Raw genomic sequence first — 22,650 nt, 5'->3', positions numbered from 1 at the left:
GCGCCTTGAGGCCAGGGAAGGGAGTAGGTCCTACCAGCCCGTGGCAGGGACTCGGACCCCCGGGACCCGCGCTGACGTAGGCGAGCCGGGCGCCACCGGGTGCCCCTTCCCCCTCTCCCGGCGGGTTGGGGGATGGGCGGCCAGCCCCAGGCTAGCTAGCGCCTGCCTGGGGCTTCCTATTTCGGGAGCGGGGTGTGGGCCACGCCCCGTCACGTGATGCAAGGGCCTTTTAAAGCCGCAGCGCGGGCTGGGAGCTGCAAGTCGCGGAATCGTTGCACGCGTGCTCTGTCGTCTCTTTCTCAGCCTAGCCCAGCCTCACCATGGTGGACGCCTTCGTGGGCACCTGGAAGTTAGCGGACAGCAAGAATTTCGATGACTACATGAGGTCAATCGGTGAGGGCGGCTCGGGATGCTGGGCTGGGGATGGGCTGGCCGCGTGCCGGGTGGGAGCAGGGCTCCAGCTGTGGCTACCTACCCTGCACGCCTGCTGCGTCCCTCCTGGTAAAAGCTGGGGAACCCGGGGATGCAGAGAAGGTGGCAGCCTGCGCTAGGGCATGCGAGGCCTGTTGGGAGGGGTCTCTCCCAGTTCCGCGCCCGCCACGCGGCACGCGGCGCGCGGCATGCGGAATCTTGGTTCCCCGACCAGGGATGGAACCCCTGCCGCCTGCAGTGGAAGCGCAGAGTCCTAACCACTGGACCGGCAGGGAATTCCGGGGAGGGGGCTTTCATGTTCTGAACTTGGCAAGAGGGATTCCCAGGCAAGGAGGCAGCTGTGTCGGTCGATGTGGGGGCAGGGAGGCGCTTTCGGGGAAGAAAGGCTTCTGATCTGGAGGTAGGGGGCGGGTTTGGATAAAACGGGAGGGGAGGGAGGAAAAGAAGAGGAGCATGGGTGGTCTAGGAACTGGAGACTGAACAGTGAAAGGGAGCAGATTGATGGGAAGTGTCCTATGGCCTTAAATAGGGAATCCCCAGGAGGAAGAAGATGGAAGGGGGAACAGCCCTGAACAGGATATGAGGAGCTGAGACAGGGGCCTGCACAGTTAGCAACAACCCCTCACCCTCTACGTTGGGTTAGTTAGGGTAAAGGATTGTCGCTGGAGGGTGCCCTCTTTCTCACCAACCCAGCCTAGTGGTAGGGTAGGGCAAGAGGCCCCATCACCAGCTGCAACCCAAGGATAACTGCTCATTGGGGAGGTGTCTGGTGGAGGGGTACAGCAAAGGGGTCTGGAGCAAAGCCAAGACCTGGTAAAGGCAGGGAGGGTCTTTGGTCTAGGAGGCTGTGGTGCTGGGATGGGGGAGAATGAAGATTCAAAGAATCTTGCAGAGGAGGACTTTGGAGGTGCCTGTGCCTTGGTTCAACAGATGAAGAAGCCAAGACCCAGAGAGAGTAGAAACTTGTCAAATCAATTCCACAGCAGAGCTGATATGAAAACCTAGATTTCTAGATCGGCAACCCAGAGCAGTTCCCATTATGGACCCAGGGGTGGGAGTGGTAAGAACTGCTTAACTAAGCATTGACCTCAGCCCTTCCCCTTCTAATATGGGCTAGACAAAGAGGGTGATATCCTTTCTCTGGAATCCCCAGCTATGAGATTATCCTAGTCCCCCAGGCTAGGATAGGGAAAACTGGAATGTTGTTCATGATTGAGCTAGGTTCCATGCCTTCCTCCCAGGGAAGGTGGGCTGGATTACCCAAAGAAGGGGTGGGGGGTCCACTCCAGGCACCTCCCACCTGTTCCTGACCCCTGAAATAAGGACCACAACTGTTGGCTTTTAAGGCCAAAGTGCTCAACTGCCCCTACTCTATGCTGAGCATTATGCCCAATGATTCCAGGAAGGTAGTAATTCTTGGAGAAGTAGGGGACCCTGGGCAGCTGTTGGGGAAGGTGGAATTCCCATAGCTAGTTTCTCTCCCAAGTGTCTCCCAGCAGACATTAGAACTGAAGACCTGGGTCCCTGAAGTGAGTCATACCATCCTTACCACCCTTGCTCCCTTATTTTGCCCCAACCTGGGTTAGGGGGCTGAGAATCCAACTAGCCTATTGTACGGATGGAAAAAATGAAATACCCATGGGGGAGAAAAGACCTTCCTTAGCTCTCAGTAAATAGCTTCAGCTTCGTTTCTAAGTAGAACCCATCTCTTCGCTAGACTCCTAATTCTGTAACTTTCTCTTAGCTGAGTCTTCCTTCCTCAAACGCTCCACATCTCTGGGTGGGTCCTAAGTAAACAGAGCTCCTTGTGCAGTGACAAGGCCCTACTCTGTGCTGGGGAGTGGGATTGGCCTGACTCACTCTGATAACAGGGGGCAAGGCCAAGTCCCTCAGTAGCCAGGCAGGGTGGGCCAGCAGCAGCACAGCTGCCTGTGCCCCTCTTGTTTTAAACCAAAAGTTCTCAGAGGACAAAGAGGCCCAGCCTAGTTAGTACCAGTGATCTCAGGCACACTTGGTGGCTGTAGGGCACAGATGAAGTACATGCTGGGAGGCAGAATGGCCCGGAGGAAAAGTGAACAGTTTGAGAGCCTAAATTCAAATCTAGGTCAACCACTTAACCCTTTGACTTGGGGCAAAAGTCACTTCACTCTCCAAGCCTTATTTGTAAATTGGGGATAATAAAACCCACCATTCAGGGCTGTAATAAACATTAAGTAAAACAACCCATGTAGCCAGGCACATCTGGAGACTTTCCACCCACCACCTCACCACAGCCTCTGCCCTTGGAGGACAGCTCAGCAGAGGCTGCTGAGAGCAGAGGGGGAGGTTGGAGGCAAAAGGACAGATCTCAGGAAAGCCACAACCTGCAGGGCTCTTTGTTCCACACTATCTTGCAGCACTCAGGGAAGCCATGCTTGGGTCAGGAGGGGAGTTCCCACAGAGCCTTAGACCAGGAGACCTGGATTGGAGTCCTGACTGCCTACCACTTTAGGCCTCTCCTAAATCTGCACATTGAGACAAACACTCCCTTTTGCCTACCTCCTAGATCATGGTTAAGAGGCTTTGAAAATGTCTTTGTTACTATACATGGGGCACAAGAGCACCATTGCATCTCAGGGTAAAAACTTTCAAAGGTGGAAAATGCTTGTCCATAGGCTCTGGAAGGCAAAGTCCACATTTACTTCTTTCTCCCTCAGCCTGTGCCTTGAAAGCTGCTCAGGTGCCCTGGAAGGGAGCCTTGCGCTCCAGCCTTTATAGATGAGCAGTACAGTGAGCTCTGCAGTTGAACATTCTGGATTTGAATTCCAGATTTGTGACCCTGGGCTTCAACTCATTCTCAGTTTTTGCATCTGTAAAATAGAGATAATAGCATCAATCCTTCGGGGAGACTGGAAGGACTGAATGAGATTACATGTGTAGTTTTTACCACACAGAAAGCACTTAATAGTAGCTTATTCTAATCTCAGCTCTGCCACTGACTTGCTGTGAGACATGCCTGTCCATTAAGTTTCTCATCTGTCTAATGGGATCAGTAATGTCTCTTCACCACACAGAGCGAACAGGAAGACTGAATTAACAGCCATGCAGCCTTTGGAAGTTCTCACCCTTCTTTTCCCCCTTCCCCACATCCAGGCCTAAGAGTTGGTCACTGAGCTCCTTGTACCCTGCCTCTCGCTCCAGCTCATACTCATACCCTTCCCTCTGCCCTCAGGTGTGGGTTTTGCTAACAGGCAGGTGGCCAACATGACCAAGCCTACCACAGTCATCGAAGTGAATGGGGACACAATCACCATAAAAACACAAAGCACCTTTAAGAACACAGAGATCAGCTTCAAGCTGGGAGTGGAGTTCGATGAGACAACAGCAGATGACAGGAAGGTCAAGGTGAGCCGAGGAAGGGTCCATGGGGAATGGAAGGCCCTGAAGGGGAATAGGGTGGCGCCCTATTATTGCACCTTGAGGGGTAGGCTGTCATGGGGGATTGAAGTGGCAAATGAGGTCCATAACGCCTGTGCAGTGCTGGGATGTCCCAAGTGCTAAATGCATGTTAGTCCTATCTTGTTCTCCTCCCTCCCATCTTGGGAAGCATCTACCTGTTGCCTCTGGGTGTGGGCAGCACAGAGCCTGGATAGTCTGACCTCACTGTCTACGCCAGCTCCAGCTGGGTGACCTTGTGCATAGCATGCAACAGCTCTGGCTTTCTTTCCCCTTCCATAGATGGGGGGTTATGTGGACGTGGCTGTGACCTCAGGTGCTTTAGGAACAACGCCCAGAAGTCAAGGTCCTCCAATGAAAGGTCATCCTGGCCTTCAGGAGCCAAGAAGACAGCTGGGGACAAGAGGTTGAGACCTACCCAGATGCTTCCTCTTCTCCAGCCTCCACCTCCAGGGCTTGGCCAGTGACCCTGAGAAACCATTTCCAATGCTGCCAGCCTACAGGCAGGAAAAGCTATATTCTGGATGGAGCATTGTCTTTGGTGTGTTTATAGTGTCTTCTCACCAAGCCTTAGCCCCTCTCCTTCTGGGGAGGGAGAGTACATCTGCCCCCAGTCTTAGGACTTGTCACCCGGTAGTGGCTGTCTTGGCAGCTTGCCTCAGGCCTCCCAGCCACTGAGCCAGGCATGGAAGAGAGAGAACTAAGGGGTTTTGCCCTCAACAGGGTGTACCTACAGCAGTACCTTTCCACCAGACCTTTCCATTCAGCTCCTCAGCTGCTGCTTCTTCCTCACAGCTGCTCCCAAGGATAGGAGAGGGTCTAATCTCCTCCCTGTGGAGGAAGCTGGAGCCCAGCCCAGGATCATACAGGAAGCTGGCTGCAGAGATGGGATGGTACCCAAAGATGGCAGCCTACCTTGGAGAGAGGTGCCTGCCCTACCACATGCCTTTACCTCCTTGAACTAGCCTACCTTCTTGAAGGGCAAGAACCCCAGTTAAACACAACAGTAGTTCTCTGGGATGCCTAGGCTAAGCATAACCTGCTCTGAATGGACAAAAAGCTAGGGGAATGAGAATGAGGAGGAAGGTGGTGGTAAGGTGCGCACACCCACCGACCCACTGGCCCCAAAGCACACACACACAGCCTTTGCAGACTCTTCTACTGAACCCTCGTCAGTCAGGGTACCCTAGCCTGGCTTAGAGCCCCCAAATTTCTAGAGAAGAGAGACCTGGGAGAGTTGCCAAATGAAAGCCAGCTGATGCAGGCTGGCAGCACCCAGAAGATTAAGTGGACATTTGACCAGGGCTGTGGAACACTCCAAGGGCCCGCAGTCCCAGGACCTGGCAGTTGCTGACCACTCGTCAGCTGAAGGGGGTCACTTGATAATGGATCAAGAGGAGTAGGAATACAGGGCAGGGTCCCATTTTCCAATACCTCCCATCCCCAAGGGTCTTTTAGACATTATGTGTGATCACCACTTGGCCGGGGAGTCTCAGGATTACTCCTCACCAGTCTTTCCCAGGGATTAGGCTGGTCCCCCCACTCTGTATCTTAGTGAGACTGGGCTGTGGGCATCACCTAGAGTATGGGATAAGTGCCCATCCTGAAGGCTGGTGGCACTTCTCAGAGCCAGGCTGTTCCTCTCCACTGTACTGTCTGCCTCTCCCTACTCACCCAACAGCTGAAGGCCCCTCCCTCAGCCAAGCAGCAGTGGTGAACTAGACATCCTATGGGGCTAGGCTGGAGGTGGGCTGCCTGATCTCTGATCCTAGCACTGTCAATAGTTTGGGTTAGAGGCTGGGTCCTTTGTGGCCCCAGTGACCAGACCCCTTCCTGCCCCTCAATCCCAGCTCAGATCTCAGCTCAGGCCTCTACCCTCTTTCCACAGTCCGTTGTGACGCTGGATGGAGGCAAACTCGTCCACATGCAGAAGTGGAACGGACAAGAGACAACACTTGTGCGGGAAATAGTTGCTGGGAAACTCATCCTGGTAAGATGGATAACTCTGGAGCCTCACCCAATTGGTTTCTACTGCCCCTTCAGCCAAGCCTATTGTGAAAAGCCAAGGTCATCAGTGGGACCAATGGAAGCTGGAACAATGGAGGGTGGAGGCAGGCCTGGGTGGCATTAGGTAGGAATTTTCTATGTAGTGGCTTTGGACTTGCACAAGCCTCGGTTTAAATCTCAGCTTATAGGGTGCATGACTTTGGACAAGTCACCTTCTCCAAGTCCAACTGTAAAGTGGGTGTTAATAACACCAACCTTGTAGGGCTGCTGGGAAGTCTGAAGGAGACAGTGGATGCAGAGCACAAAGCATCACTGGTGTGCGACCACTGCAGTAGGCGCACTCCATGGCCTTAGTTTCATCCTCTGCATTGCCGCATTGCCTTGCCCCAGGGAGAGGTAGAAAGCATGGCCAACTCTGATTCCAGGCCCATAGGAGAGGCTCCCATCTCCCAAACCTTTGGGCAGGGACAGGCTGGTGATCGGTGGGGCCCCAACTGACAGCACAGTCATTTCTACTTCATTCCAGGCTCACCTTCTCTCAGAGCTTTCCATGCCTGGCCTACTACAAGTACCTAAGGCCTGGGTTGGAAATGACAAACAAGCTGGCAGATCTGTCTGTTTAGGGGCAAACCTGGGGACTTCACTTGAAGAATGTAGCCTTGACTGAATACCCCCAGGGGTGGAGACAGCAGCCGCCCGTGATCTCTGCCTCCTTATTCTGTAGGGCCTCAGGTTTTCGCCTCAGCATCTTCACTGCAGACCTTCTTGGGTCAGTGTAACCTGGTCACTGATTCTTGCACTTACACGGGGCAGGGGGCCCTGCAGAGTTAATAATGAGTTACCTAGCTCTGGTGGGAATGTGATATACAGTACCAAATACTCACTGGGCAATTAAGCTATGGTGAAACCATGGGCCTGGCTCTGTGAAGCCAGGCAGGATGTTGGGGGTTCAGGCCTCTGGCCCTGGCACTACCCTAAGTTCGGGAAAGAATGGACAGTTGGTGGCCTAGTAAAGTCCTTTACCAAGAGGCTCTGGACATTTTTATTCACCTGTTTGTCTACTATGTGCCAGGCACCATCTTAGGCACTAAAGATGAAGGGAGAGGAGTGGTACAAGGGAAAGAGAAACACTCTGGGATCTTGACCAAGTTACTGCCTCCCTGAGAGCTCATTTCCCCAAATCTCTACAAGAGGAATTACAATGCCTAACTTAAAGACTTGGGGGAACTCCCTGGTGGTCCAGTGGTTAGGACTTGGTGCTTTCACTGCTGTGGCCCGGGTTCAATCCCTGGTTGGGGAACTAAGATCCCGCAAACCGCGTGACATGGCCAAAAAAAAAAAAAAAAAGAAGACTTGGTGTAAGCATTAGGAAAAAATACATGTAAAGTACCTGGCACGTAGTAGGTAGGCAGTAAATGAAAATTTTTAGCATGAAGGTAGAGGGCTCTCCCCATCAGAGTGGAGAGTATTCCCAATACCTTCTGTGTCCACACCCCTGCCCTAACCTGACTCTGTCTTTTCTTCCAGACACTCACCCACTGCAGTGCAGTTTGCACTCGCACTTATGAGAAAGGGGCATGACCTGCCCACTCCCTCAACAACTGCTCCTCTGCCAGTTGGCTACTCCTGGACTCAGCACCAGATTGACTCATTTTTTTCCTCTGGCATTTTGTATAAATCCACCTTGACTGGGGAAATTCTCCTGGGGTCAGGTGGCACCAGCCTGGATCCAGTTCTGTTCTCATTGTGTATGTTTGTTTTTTTAACTGCACCCAAAGGGTGCTCTGAGGTCAATAAAGCAGCACCTAGGCCACCCAGTTGCCTTTTTGCTTTTGGTGACATGATTCTGGGAGTCTCAGTGTGTGTCAGAGAGTAGGCAGAAATGACTGCCACTCAGGAAGAAGCACTGGATGAGAGACTGAAATGGACAGTCTCAGGGACAGTGATAGCTGATCACCTTACATGTACAAAAAATACAACAGCTGTACCTACAACTTCCCTTTACACTGCCCCCTCCCTATGGCCAAATGAGCTAGTCCAACCTGGAATAATCACTCATTGGTGGGGCTTCTGAACTGTCACCTCAGGTCCATCCTGCACTGAATGCTTTTGGGTGTGGACAGTTGCTCTTCTCTGTGGAATGCTGTGGTCTCTCTCTTTCCAGAACACAGGCTTAGGACACAGGATCCAAGCTTGTGCCAGTGGTAGTGGGAGAAAATGCCCATGGGCGCAGATGACTGCTGAGCGTCTGCCTATGTGCTAGGCCATTACTCATGGTTCAAATTCTTACTGGTTCTCTAATCAGCCCTGGGGGAGAGGTCATCTGATCATTACAGAAGTGAGGGCTTATAAGTGATCTAAGAAGGCTGTGACTTGCTAGTGCCTCTGGCGCTGTACCTTAGCTGGGCCGCTCTCCAAGTTCTAAGGTAACATGTTAAATGTTTTTCTGTCACCTAATGCAGCCTCAGTGACTTTTAAGTCTGTAAGTTACAGGAAGAGGGATTATACCAATAAGGACTCTCAGTAAGTTTAAAACCAAACACACTTCCATTTAGGGCCAGGAATTTAAGCAGAGACCTGAAATGGAACCAACTGATTCACATTGTGGTAAATACAAAGTAAAGCAATGAACTTGGCTTGAGCTGTCTGGTTCAGTGATCAGGCGGAACGTCACACACAAGCTCAGTCACTGCAAACTGGTTTTCTGGCTGTGACCACTGGCTGTCACTTCTAACATAGTAGAATCATGTTAGGGGGAATGGAAAAAGTGAGCACCACTTCTTACCATGTTCTCCCTAGTACTGCCAGTCTCCCTCTGCCCCTGTGTTGGGTGCAGCAGAGATCACCCACCAGTCAGCCCAAGGCAGGCCAACAGGGAGGGGCCAATCACTCTGTTCTCCAACTACAGCCAGACTCACCTCCACAGCAGTACCTGTGGCTCTAGCCTGGACTCCTGTACAGGAGTCTGGCTCTGGCAGTGGCAGCTGGAAGAGAGTAATAGGACCTTCTGCTGAATGAAGGAAGTTGGGTGAATGAATGGGTCAGCTGCAGGGGTCACTTGCAAAGGGACTGGAGTGATAAGAAAGCAACTCATTCAGGCAGATACTTTTGATATCTCCCAAACCTGCCTGTGGCAGGAGGGGAAGCCATCTCCCATGGGAGAGAAGTCAATGGGGTGGAAGGCCATATTCTCACTACTGAGTCTTTCCAGGAGCCAGCGCTTCAAGGCACAAGGCTCCTGGTTCCTTCTCTCCACCACCCCCTCCACTCTTTCCATTCTCACTCCTTGTGCTTCTTCTTGTGCTTCTTCTTCTTTTTCTTCTTCTTTGCTGCCTTGCTGTCTTTTGACGTGTGCCTTGCCCTCTTGCCTGTATCACTCTCAGAGTCTGAGCTGTCAGAGTCAGATGACTTCCTGTCTCTATGTTTCTTTTTCTTCTTTTCCTAAAAAAAATAAATGAATAAAATAAAAACTCAACATTGTATGTGTATATTTGCTTTAAAAAATCACGGCCTGTAATCATTAGGGGATAACTTAATAGATTAAAAAACATTAATTAAAAAAACAAATTACATCTTTAAGTACTAACAAGAAAAAGTGCTCAAAATAAGCTAAAAAGGATCAAGTCATAACACAGTATGTATTCTAGGTTCCAGGGTATGTAACATAATACATGTGTGTATGTTTATACACACACACATATACATGCATACCATATGTACTATATATATTTACATATATAAATTATAATATTTAGTACATTAAATCAAAATATAATATGTATATTTAACATACCTGTATATATTTAAAGTACACAGAAAACAATGGAAAGGACACAAACAGTCACAAGTGTTACCTCAGGAATGAACTGCATACAGGGAAGCTGAGGTCTTCCGCTGTCCTTTTTCATTTTTTTTAAACAAGCATTTATTACTTTCTTTCTTTCTCTTTTTTCAGCCGTGCCACGCGGATTGCGGGATCTTAGTTCCCCGACCAGGGATTGAACCCGGGCCGTGGCAGTGAAAGCGTTGAGTCCTAACCACTGGACCGCCAGAGAATTCCCTATTACTTTCATTTTTAAAAAGCACAGGATATTAAAGCTGAAAGGAGTCCTTAGAGATCACCTAGTCTGACTAGAGACAGTACTTCACATGCCCAAGAATATGAGAGTAATGGATTTAGGACTCCTGACTCCCAGTCTGGTTTCTATTAGACCCTGCTGCCAGGGAAAATAACTGCCATCAATTAATAAGGCCCCACCTGCTGCCCTTGAATATTTACCATCTCTAACTTTCGCAACCAACCTTACAAGAGTATACTGATAAAGAAAAAAGCTCAGAACTTTCTCAACACTTCCCACCACACTACGCCACCAAATTAACAGCACAAACGCACACAAAGGCTGAGACCCTGATCCCCAGGCTTCTGCAGGGTACTTGGAGCAGTTTGTAAGCACTGAATAAACCTTTTCATTGATTGCAAATGTGTATATTGTCTTGGTAAGGTTTCTAAGAAGGAGAGACTATGGGAGGCGAAAGTGAGAGTAGAAGAGGGCAAGGCTCCTGCTCCTCCTATTAGGCTTCCATCCAGCATTCTGAGAGCTGTAAGTCTGCCTGATAGACTAGGTCTTGGGAGCTGGCTGTGAGAAATGGTGGACAAAACACAGAACCAGGTGTTAGACCCAGACTTGAGTTCTGGCTCTGTCACTTACTATTACTCTTCTGTAACCCTGGGCAAGTCATTTCACCTCACTGAGGCCTAGTCTCCTCAAATGTAAAACAGATAAGAATAGCACCTATGTCACATGGTGGTGAAGAGATAGTATCTGTGGCTGGAGAAGTTGAAAACAACTTGACCCAGATCACACAGGCAGGGTTGGGATCTGCGTGTAGATCATAGGACTGGAAATCTCCTGAGTTTTCCTTGATTGCACATGGCCCCTCTTCCTGTATAGTGATGGGAGGCCTCATGGTATATGGTGGTCAGAACAACAGTTTTGGATTAACATAGAATTAAGTTCAGGGACTTCCCTGGTGGCACAGTGGTTAAGAATCCACCTGCCAATGCAGGGGACATGGGTTCGATCCCTGGTCCAGGAAGATCCCACATGCCGCGGAGCAGCTAAGCCCGTGCGCCGCAACTATTGAGCCTGTGCTCTAGAGCCCGCGAGCCACAACTACTGAGCCCATGCGCCACAACTACTGAAGCCCGTGTGCCTAGAGCCTGTGCTCTGCAACAAGAGAAGCCACCCCAATGAGTAGCCCATGCACCGCAGTGAAGAGTAGCCCCCGCTCGCCGCAACTAGAGAAAGCCCACACGCAGCAACAAAGACCCAATGCAGCCAAAAATAAATTTTAAAAATTAAAAAAAAAAAAAGAATTAAGTTCAATTCCAATTCTGCCACTTACTATGTGATTTAGAACAAAAGACCTAACTTTTTTTTTTTTCTTTTTTGGCCCGCGCCGGGTGGCATGTGGGATCTTACTTGTCCAACCAGGGATCAAACCGGCGTCCCCTGCATTGGAAGCACAGAGTCTTAACCACTGGACCGCCAGGGAAGTCCCAAGACTTAACCTTTTTGAACCTCAGTTTTCTTTTCAGTAAATTACAAATAACAAATACCTACTTCAAAGGATGCTATGAGGACTAAACATGGTAAGTACTAACTGTAGTGCCTGATACATGGTAGGAACTCAGTGGTAGCTAGAAGTATTGTATTATTCTCTTATTTCAGAGAACTCCCAGAATGTTCTGACAATCTGGCCAAGTATCTACAGCAGATGAGTCAAAGTTCTGAGAGAAGATTAATCCAAAATTCTTTCTTGGAGTCTCCAGTGGAGTAGAGAGAGGGGAAGCTTCCCAGGCCCAAGTTATCAAGCTGTAGGAACCATGGCTGGGAGAAGTTGAGAGTCGGCAAATCCATGGTTTGGCTTATGGTGTTGCAATTTCCTAAACGGCAAGATAATGGAAGTCAATCACAGGCTACATGGGCTTGGCAGCCTCACCAGTCTCTGTCCCTTAGGTAGGACAGAGTCCTGGGAAAGTAAACAAACAGATGCAGAGTCTGGCACCAATTCCCCCAAAGACTGGCCAAGCCTGGATACATAAATGAGAAAGGAAAGTAATAATACTTCCTTAAAAACAAATAGCACTTTAGTTTATCAAACTTTCTGCATTTCCTATCTTGTAATAATAATCTGGTAAGGTCAGAAGTCAGGAATTATTATTGCTATTTTACAGAGGTGAAAACTGCAACTCAAAGAAGTGACCAAAGACGAGACAAGAATGTTACACTTTCTAACTCAGAGTTTGGCGTTATTTCCACTTTCTCAATGATACAGGCTCAGAAGGAGGAAAGAGAAAAGCAAATCACTAGAGAACCCTGGCAAGCTAGAACGTTGACTCCAGGTAGCAAGGAGGACTCGGGGAGATGGCTTTCTAGACCTCAATCTTGATGTAAAAGCTCTTTTGCAACCCGAATAAAGAAAATCTAGTTCTCCAGCAGGTGGCATCATTTTCATTTTGTCTCTAACCTTGAGCTAGAGAACAAAAATTACTTCATATGTTGTAGTTCAAGAGGAAAGTTGGGAGTTGGAGTAGAGGTGAAGTTGGAAAGTCAGAGGTGAAGCTAGCTTCTGGTCCCTTGATCAGATCAGGTCCCAGATCACACAGGGGAAGAGGAGCATAAGGTAAAGGGTAATGACCCAGAAGTGTGAGCTCATGGTAGACAGGCCGGAGGGGCAGGGGAAAGAAGCCATTGCTCAAAACCTCTCTCTGAGAAGCACATATCCTGTGCTACAGCAGCTAGCCCATCCACTTTCTCTATAGTTCTAAAAAAAGGTTAGCAGCAGCCCAGCGTGAAAAAAAAACAAAAACTGAGAAAGGGGAGTAACGGCAGTTAACACTTATTGAGTACCTAATTTTCTAGATGCTGGGCTGGGCACTTTGAACTCATACCCCATGACCTTCAAAACAAATCTATTAAGTGGGCATAATAATCTCTGTATTTTCAGGAAAGAAAATTATAACTTCAGAGAGGTTTACTGAGATAAAGTAACTTGCCCAAATGGTAGAACCTGGATTTGACTCAGGCTGGGCCCCAAATTAGATGTTCTTTTTAGCTCTGTGTGTTAAAGCCAGCACCTAACTTAGCATTTTCTAGCCCAAAGGCACTGATCTAGCCAGAAATCAAGCAAGCAAGCAAGCATTTATTCTGTTTTATTTATTCTTAAGAATTATTCTTGAGAACGCACTGGTTATTTATCCTCTTATTCTTGAGAAATGATTGATTCTCAAGAGATAATTTGATTCTCAAACTGATTCTCTAGGGTTAGTTTTTATAAAGTAGGATAGAGGGTGATTCCTGGTTAGAATTTGTACCAGTTTATCATAGCTTGGAAGGGGTAAGACCAGAGGGAGAAGGTTATTAATCAACTCACAAATATTTACTGAACTTTACTACCTATAAAGCATTTTAGAGAGCCATAGTTACATACAGTGTTGCTTAGGAGATAAGAATAGATTTTTAATAGAATTCAGACAAATACAGAGTACCTACCAGTGCAAAGCCATAGTTGCATGCAAAGTAAACACATTCAGTAGCTCAGGAGTGGTGACTGGCACCATTCCTCCAAACCTGAGCCAACCTCATCAAACAAGGGAAAGAATAACTCCCAATAACCATACAGTACATTCATTCAACAAATATTTGTTGAGTACCTTCTAAGAGCCAGTAATATCTATTAACTAATTTGTCTCTTATAGTACTTGAATGACGTTAGAAATCAGGGAACAGAAGCCTTCAAGGGATACACTAATCAAGGAGAAAGTTTAATTAAGATACTAGGCAGTCCATGGAAGTGATGTAAGAAAAGTACAAACAACATGCCATGGACACACAAGGGAAAGAAATCAACTATGTCTGAGGAATTTGAGGATGGCCTCATGAAGGATATGTAATGTGTTGTGCTTTTGAAGGATGAATATGGCTTTGGCAGGTGGAGTAGTGGTAGTAGTGCTGACGGAAGAAGGGAACTGAGGGCCTTCCAGCCAGATGGAAGACAGAATGAAGCAAATGCCTGAAAGATCCTGTGTGGCATACTTACCTTGTACTGGATCCCATCCCTTCTTTCCTACTCAAAGACATTGGTCCAGGAATTGTCCCCTCTCTCCTGCATCAATTTTTCCTTCTTTAATGGCTCATTCCCCAAAATAAACAAATGTGCTATAATAGTTCCCACTCTGAAAAAAAAACAACGCTCCTAAACAATTTTAACCAGGTTGTCAACCCACCACTCTACTGAAACAGCTCTTGTCAAAGTTACCAGTGATCTCCACATGGCCAAATTTATGGTCAGTTCTTAGGCTTCATTTACTTGATCATGTGGATTACTAATACTATCTATTAACTAGCTTGCTACTTCCACTTTTGCCTTCTAACCATCTAATTTCCATACCGTAGCCAGAATAATTCTCTTAAAAGATAAGTCAGATCATGTCATCCCTCTAGTAAAATGCCTGATGACATCCATTTCACTCTAAGTGAAAGATGAAGTCCTCAGATTCTCCTGTAAGGCCCTGGTTTCCTCTAACTCATTCACTTCCTCCAGCTACACTGGCCTCCTTACTGTTCCTTAAACATGCCAAGCTCATTCCCAATATCTAACTATTGTACTTGTTGAAATGTTCTCTCACCACTTACCTGAGTAGTAGCTTGCTTTCTCACTTCCTTCAAAGATCCACTCTAATGATGCTTTATGAGAAAGGTCTGCCCTTACCATCCTGTCTAGAATGGCAAGTCAGCTATCCCCTTACCCCTATTCTAGTACTCCCTAGCTCTCATTACCAAACTGATTTTTCTCCATAGCACTTTTCAGTACTTGAAATATTAGTATTATTTTATATGTATTTACTAGTTCATTGTCTGTGACTCCCATTAGAAAGTAAGTGCCATGAAGACTGGGATTTTCCTGTTTTGTTCACTATTGTTGCTGCAATGACTAGAACAGAACTTGGCACACAATAGAAATTCTTTTAATGAATGAGGTTGGAGTACAGTGTGTGAGGGAAGGCACTGGTGAGAGATGATGCTGGGATGTTGGACAGATTGTGAAGAGTCTTAAAGGAACTCAGACTTTATTCCATAGAAGAAGGAGAATCCTGAAGGCTTCCGAGCAGACTACACTGGACGACTCTCTGTGCTCCAGCAGAGCAGGCCCAGGACTGGCAACATCTCTCTCAGATAGGCACCAGAAGTTCTCTGGAGAACAGAACAGAGCCAGCACTGCAGCCAAGGGGATGACATTCCTATTTCTGTTCTTCTAAATATAGTACAGCAGAGAGTAATTATAGTAGCCATATGAAAGGAAGAAAATTATATTCTGGATCAAATATAGCTAAACTTCATTAAAATAAGTCAGCAGCCTGATCCCCAAAGCAGATGCTTCCTCATAATACAGCCTGATTCAGAAAGACACATGATGGCATATGATAAGTGAAAGAGGCTAGCAAAGCACATACCACAGGTTCATGAAAGATTATCCAGGGCTTCACTACAAAAACCTTTATTCCTATCTTATCAACCTCTTCATAGCCCATTTCCATTTGCAACACACAGCTTCCTCCTGTTCTAATTATGCCCAACAAAAATGACTTATAATTTTCAGACACTGGGATGAAAACCATCATGGTACTGAATAGGTATTGCATAGAACTAAACCAATACATACTAGATTTTTGGACAAGGACATGCGTTCAATTCATGTATGAGGTGGGGGGCTCAGGGCTAGAAAGGTCTCTTACTCCTGCCCCTACTCACCAGCAGCAGCAGGAGTCAGTCCCTATTACTCTCCAAACTGAGGGTAGGCCTCACTGAGTGAAGGAACCTGGGGAGTTACACACGGCACATATGATGGAGTCTATCAATTCAAAGGTGCATGCCTATATGTGCCAGGCACTATTTGAAACAGGTGACACCCTTTCTTTATCCTGGCCATTTCCTGATTTCCCAACATGCCTAGCACCTTCTCCTGTCTTAGAGACTTTACATTAGACATTCTCTTCTACCAGACTGCAGAAAGAAGTGGGACAATGAAGCAGTCTTGTAAAGAAGCAGAGATGAGAACCCAGTAGACTGTTTTTGACTTTCTGGTTCTAATTCTGGATGGCCCAGAGCCAACTAGTGCTGGAACAGGTGTCCAAATCTGCCACTCTTGCACACTCCAAAGTATCCATCTCAGGTAGAAGTTTTTACTGATAAGGAAAGCCAACCTCCTGTTGGAATCAAAGATTTAGATGGGGGAAAGAAACAGGAGGCCTGGAAACTTGGTTTATGGTTGTGAACAAAAACAGATCAATAGAGAGCATATTCCTAGAGCACTTCACTTTATCAGCTTGGTGAAATACATTTAAGGAATATAAATTCACGTAAAGCAAATAAATGAAACACATTCGAAAATTTAAAAAAAAAATCAATAGATAACATCAGATGATTACTAAGGGTAGCTGGTAACAGAGCAAAAACTGGCCCAAAAGTGACCTTATAAGACCTGATAAGTCAATCACCTAACACAATGCACAATAGAAAAGTGTGAGGCACTCAATACATAGTTGTTGAGTAAATAAATAATTGAAGAGCTAAATGAATTAATGGTAGAAGTGTGGTATAGAAAAGAATATTGGGTTAGTAATCTGAAGAACTGGGTTCTTATTTCAGCACTATCTCTTATAGTTGTGTGACTTCAGGTGAGACAATTTCTCTTAATCTCCATTTTCCTAAGGTGTAAAATGGTGGGATAATAATGCCTACTCTGGCTACCACACAGGATTGTGTAAGGATAAAACAAAATAAAAAATGAAGATATTTTGAGGCTTCCCTGGCAGTCCAGTGGTTAAGACTCCACGCTTCCACTGCAGGGGGCATGGGTTCAATCCCTGGTCGGGGAACTAAGATCCTGCATGCTGTGCAGCGTGGCCAAAAAAAAAAAGAAAAAGAAAAAAGATATTTTATGAATTGTAAGTACTAAACAAATATAAGGCATAAAAGATAATAAAGAGATTAACGACAAGGTGAAAAGACAATGACGCTAGAAGATATCTTGGTAGAAACAATGGGCATCAAGGGGGAAGTTTTTACAGTTTCAGCTCCCTGGAGCACTTTTTTTTTTTTTTTTTTTGCTGTATGCGGGCCTCTCACTGTTGTGGCCTCTCCCGTTGTGGAGCACAGGCTCCAGACGCGCAGGCTCAGCGGCCATGACTCACGGGTCTAGCCACTCCGCGGCATGTGGGATCTTTCCGGACCGGGGCACGAACCTGTGTCCCCTGCATCGGCAGGCGGACTCTCAACCACTGCACCACCAGGGAAGCCCCCTGGAGCACTTTTTAATCAAAGAGGACTCATGAGTTAGAAGTTCATATACACAAAGGTACTTTAAAAATAATAAGGTATGATGATTATTACTGCCATTGTTCATCAGACCATTTCTCTACTAAGTGAAGAGGAACAGAGGGTAGGATAATGAGTTGACTAAGCAGGTCATAAAGCGCCTCATACCTAGCAGATCCTTCATAATTATTTTGGTGAACTGAAATACACATCTCAAAGCAGCTTTAGAAGCAAAGCAATAACTAATTGCACCAGGTGTATTAAGCAATACAAAAACAACCAAAGACCCACAGAAGTGAGATATCTGCAGAACCACTTCAGGAACCTGACAAATACCATTTAACCCCTAAAAGGTTAAAAGAGAATGAAAAACTCCTGGAACATACAAATAGAATCACAGTTAAAAATCTAGCTCTACTATACAAGTAAAATTGCCTGTTTGTAGACATGATCTTACATGTAGAAAATCTTAAAGATTCCACAAAAAAACTGTTAGAACTAATCAGTGAATTCAGAAAAATTGCAGGATACAAAATCAACACACAAGAATCAGTTGTATTTCTCTATACTGACAATTAGCAATCCGAAAAGAAAATTAAGAAAACAATTCCATAGCATCAAAACAATTCCATAGCATCAAAGAGAATAAAATATTTAGGAATAAACTTAACCAAGGAGGCAAAAATACTTGTACACTGAAAACTACAAAACAATGTTGAAAGAAATTAAAGACAACACAAATATATGGAAAAACATTAATGTTCATGGATTGGGAGACTTAATATGGTTAAGACGTCAATACTACACAAAGTAATCTACAGATTTGATGCAACCCTTCCAAAATCCCAATGACATTTTTTGCAAAATTAGAAAATTTCATCCTAAAATTCATATGGAATCTCAAGGGACCCCCAAAGAGCCAAAATAACTTGAAAAAGAACAATGTTGGAGGACTCACATTTCTTGATTTCAAAACTTACTATGAAGTTAGAGCATTCAAAACAGTGTGGCTCTAGCAAAAAGACAAACATATGGACCAATGGAATGGAATGAAGAGTCAGAAATAAACCCTCATGTGTACAGTCAAATGACTTTTGAAAAGGATGCCAAGACCATTCAATGGGGAAAGGACAGTCTTTTCAACAAATGGTGCTGGGGATGACAGTCTTTTCAACAAATGGTGCCGGGGATACTGGATATCTGCATGCAAAAATATGAGGTTGGAACCTTACTTTACACCATGTTAAAACAAACAAACAAACAGCAACAACAAAAAACCCTCAAAAAGTGGATCAAAGATCTAAATGTAAGAGTTAAAGCTATAAAACTTTTAGAAGAAAACAGAAGGAAAAAGCTTCATGACGTTAGATTTGGCAATGATTTCTTGAACATAACACCAAAAGTACAGGAAACAAAAGAAAAAAATATATAAGCTGGACTTCATCATGATGGAAAATGTTTGTACATTAAAAGACACTATCATATACTTAGTATGTGAACATACTTAACACTCCTGAACTGTACTTAAAGATGGTTAAGACGATATAAGTTTTACGGGTTTGTTCACCACAATTTTTTTAATGTAAATCTGAAAAATAAAAATAGAACACTACCAAGAGTGAAAAGGCAATCCAAAAAATGGGAGAAAATATTTGCAAGTCATATATCTGATAAGAGACTGACATCTAGAATATATAAAGAACTTTTTGAACCCAGTGTCTGTACTTAAACCCAGTCTCTGACCACAAAGCCTCTTTTTTCTTTTTTTTAATATCTTTATTGCAGTATAATTGCTTTACAATGGTGTGTTAGTTTCTGCTTTACAACAAAGTGAATCAGCTATACATATACATATATCCCCATATCTCCTCCCTCTTGTGTCTCCCTCCCATCCTCCCGATCCCACCCCTCTAGGTGGGCACAAAGCACGGAGCTGATCTCCCTGTGCTATGCGGCTGCTTCCCACTAGCTATCTATTTTACATTTGGTAGTGTATATATGTCTGTGCCACTCTCTCACTTCGTCCCAATTTACCCTTCCCCCTCCCCGTGTCCTCAAGTCCATTCTCTATGTCTGTGTCTTTATTCCTGTCCTGCCCCTAAGGTTCTTCAGAAGCTATTTTTTTTTTTTTTTTTTTTTAGATTCCATATATATGTGTTAGCATATGGTATTTGTTTTTCTCTTTCTGACTTACTTCACTCTGTATGACAGTCTCTAGGTCCATCCACCTCGCTACAAAGAACTCAATTTCATTTCTTTTTATGGCTGAGTAATATTCCATTGTATATACGTACCACATATCTTCTTTATCCATTAATCTGTCGATGGACACTTAGTTGCTTCCATGTCCTGGCTATTGTAAATAGAGCTGCAATGAACATTGTGGTACATGACTCTTTTTGACTTTTGGTTTTCTCAGGGTATATGCCCAGCAGTGGGATTGCTGGGTCGTATGGTAGTTCTATTTTTAGTATTTTAAGGAACCTCCAAACTGTTCTCCATAGTGACTGTATCAATTTACATTCCCACCAACAGTGCAAGAGGTGCACTCTGCACCTCTTGCATAGTGATGATAAAGCCTCTGTTTTTAAGCAACAGCTACTAGTAGCTGACACGCACTGGGCTTTGCTGTATGCAGGCACTGTGCTCAGAGTTTTACGTGCATCTCTGCATCCTAACAACCTTATGAAGTAGATGCTTATTGTTCCCATTTTATAAAGGCAACAGATTCAGAGAAGTTTAGTAATTAGCCTAAGTTCCACAGTGAGGAGGTGACCCAACTGAGATTAGAAGCCAGGCAGTCTGTCTCCACAGCCCAGGTTCTTAAGTACATCCTCTACTGCCTTCAGAAAAGCAATTCCTCAGCATCCACCTAATGTAATATTGCATAGCCACTGCAAATGAGCATTTTAAGACTATGTGGTGGGCTTCCCTGGTGGCACAGTGGTTAAGAATCCTCCTGCTAATGCAGGGGACATGGGTTCGAGCCCTGGTCCAGGAAGATCTCACATGCTGCAGAGCAACTAAGCCCGTGCGCCACAACTACCGAGCCTGCACTCTACAGCCTGTGCGCCACAACTACTGAAGCCTGCATGCCTAGAGCCCGTGCTCTACAACAAGAGAAGCCACCGCAATGAGAAGCCCGCGCGCCACAACGAAGAGTAGCCCTCACTTGCCGCAACTAGAGAAAGCCTGTGTGCAGCAGTGAAGACCCAACACAGCCAAAAATAATAAATTTATTTTTAAAAAAAACTGTGGCAAAAATGGAAAGATGATATGACAAAGTAAAAAACAGGAAACAAAATTATACATACATTTTAATTACATCTAGGTAAAACATGCATTTGAAAACAGCTAGAAGAAAATATGTGCCACAATAATATAGATTCTGGTAAAGTAGTAAGATTATGGGTTGCCCTTCTTTTGTTTTATATTTAAATAATGAGGAAATATGGTGGAAGCTTCCCATTTCCCTCTTTAAATCAAGTCCTCAGACCTCTATGAGGAAGGCTAGCATCAAGAATAAAGATATGTAAAGCCAAACCCTGTGTTCAAAAATAAGCAATACTCAAACTATTATGCATAAAATAAGCTACAATGATACACCGTACCACAGCGGTCCCCCAACCTTTTTGGCACCAGGGACTGGTTTTGTGGAAGACAATTTTTCCATGGGGGATGGGAGGGATGGTTCAGTTTGTAATGCGAGTGATGGGGAGCGGCAGATGAAGCTTCCCTCCCTCACTTCCTGCTGTGCGGCTCCGAGGGGCAGACGGGGAGGACGGTTGGGGACCCCTGCTGTACAACACGAGGAAGAGAGCCAATATTTTATAATAACTATAAATGGAATACAACCTTAAAAATTGTAAATTGCTATATTGCACATCTGTAATTTATATAATATTGTATATCAACCATGCTTCAATTAAAAAAAATTTTTTTTTAAAAGCAATACTGGGCTTCCCTGGTTGCGCAGTGGTTGAGAGTCTGCCTGCCGAGGCAGGGGACGCGGGTTCGTGCCCCGGTCTGGGAAGATCCCACATGCCGCGGAGCGGCTGGGCCCGTGAGCCATGGCCGCTGAACCTGCGCGTCCGGAGCCTGTGCTCAGCAACGGGAGGGGCCACAACAGTGAGAGGCCCGCATACCACACACACAAAAAAAGCAATACTGCTTGCAGGGTTGGGGACAGTTGCCTCTGTGAGGGAGTTAGGCTAAACATGGAAATGCTGAAGGTTTGCAGAAGGCTTCTGGAGGGCAGCGCTTGAAGTAGGGGCCTTTGTTAATTTCTATTTCTTTGGTTCACAGGAGAATAGTACCAAATTAAAATAATATCCCCACTGCTCTAAATCAGTGTCTTCCATGTGCCATTCATTCATATAATAGTGCCACAATTTTCATTCCGTGTGTTTATAAACTGCTATTTTTTTACTTAAATTTTTTCTTAATATCTGAATTTTTGCTTTAAAAAGTCCTACTTAAAAGGGAAACTTTATAACAGCACTGTAAACAGAAAACTTGCAGCCCTTGTCTTAAGCAGAAGATAACTGTAAAAATAAATACATAAAAAAGACACAACAGGGACTTCCCTGGTGGTGCAGCAGTTAACACTCCACGCTCCCAATGCAGGGGGCCTGGGTTTGATCCCTGGTTGGGGAACTAGATCCCACATGCATGCCGCAACTAAGAGTTCGCATGCCACAACTAAGGAGCCCACGTGCTGCAAATAAGACCCGGTGCAACCAAATAAATAAATTAATTAAAAAAAAAAGACACATCAATGTTTTAGCTAGATATAATTTACTGCCTGCTAAAGGCAGTACTTGAAGAGGACTAGGGTTAGACAGTTTGTTTTCACAGGAAGCAGTCTGGATTTTTTTTAAAGTACAACGGGAAATCACTGAAGGATTTTAAACAGGAAGAGACATGTTCTGATTGGATATGTTAACAACCCTTTCCTGGGAATTAAAAAGAAATTTAAAAAAAAAAGAAAAAATGAGAAAAGACAGAAGAATTGAACAACTGAACAACAACATCATCCATTTTTACCTAATTGACAATAATAAAACACTATGCTCTGAAGAACCCAGGGGTAAAACGGGAATAAAGACACAGACCTACTTGAGAATGGACTTGAGGATATGGGGAAGGGGAAGGGTAAGCTGTGACAAAGGGAAAGAGAGGCATGGACATATATACACTACCAAACGTAAGGTAGATAGATAGTGGGAAGCAGCCGCAGAGCACAGGGAGATCAGCTCGGTGCTTTGTGACCGCCTGGAGGGGTGGGATGGGGAGGGTGGGAGGGAGGGAGATGCATGAGGGAGGGGATGTGGGAACAGATGTATATGTATGACTGATTCACTTTGTTATAAAGCAGAAACTAATAAAAAAAAAA

The 22,650-nt window shown here is 45.4% G+C and overlaps 2 protein-coding genes across 2 annotated transcripts in view; one reads left to right on the top strand and one right to left on the bottom strand.

Annotated features, from left to right (window-relative positions):
* Window positions 1-320: 320 nt before the first annotated feature.
* FABP3 (fatty acid binding protein 3) lies at window positions 321-7,455 on the top strand (the record flags this gene model as incomplete). Its single annotated transcript, XM_079698728.1, has 4 exons — window positions 321-393; window positions 3,644-3,816; window positions 5,756-5,857; window positions 7,402-7,455. The coding sequence occupies 4 exons, from the start codon at window positions 321-323 to the stop codon at window positions 7,453-7,455; spliced, it is 402 nt and encodes a 133-aa protein (XP_079554854.1).
* Window positions 7,456-8,424: 969 nt separating this feature from the next.
* Window positions 8,425-22,650, bottom strand: part of ZCCHC17 (zinc finger CCHC-type containing 17) — a 48,995-nt gene continuing 34,769 nt past the window's right edge. The window contains exon 8 of the mRNA XM_079697461.1: window positions 8,425-9,315. Within this exon, the coding sequence (XP_079553587.1) occupies window positions 9,154-9,315 (162 nt within the window). The 3' untranslated portion in view covers window positions 8,425-9,153. The remainder of the gene's footprint in view (window positions 9,316-22,650) is intronic.

Source organism: Hyperoodon ampullatus, assembly GCF_949752795.1.
Source record: "Hyperoodon ampullatus genome assembly, chromosome: 2".
In the NCBI taxonomy this organism is placed as follows: Eukaryota; Metazoa; Chordata; class Mammalia; order Artiodactyla; family Ziphiidae; genus Hyperoodon; species Hyperoodon ampullatus.
Note: the sequence above shows the minus strand (reverse complement) of the source record. Positions and strands in the feature narration are given on the sequence as shown.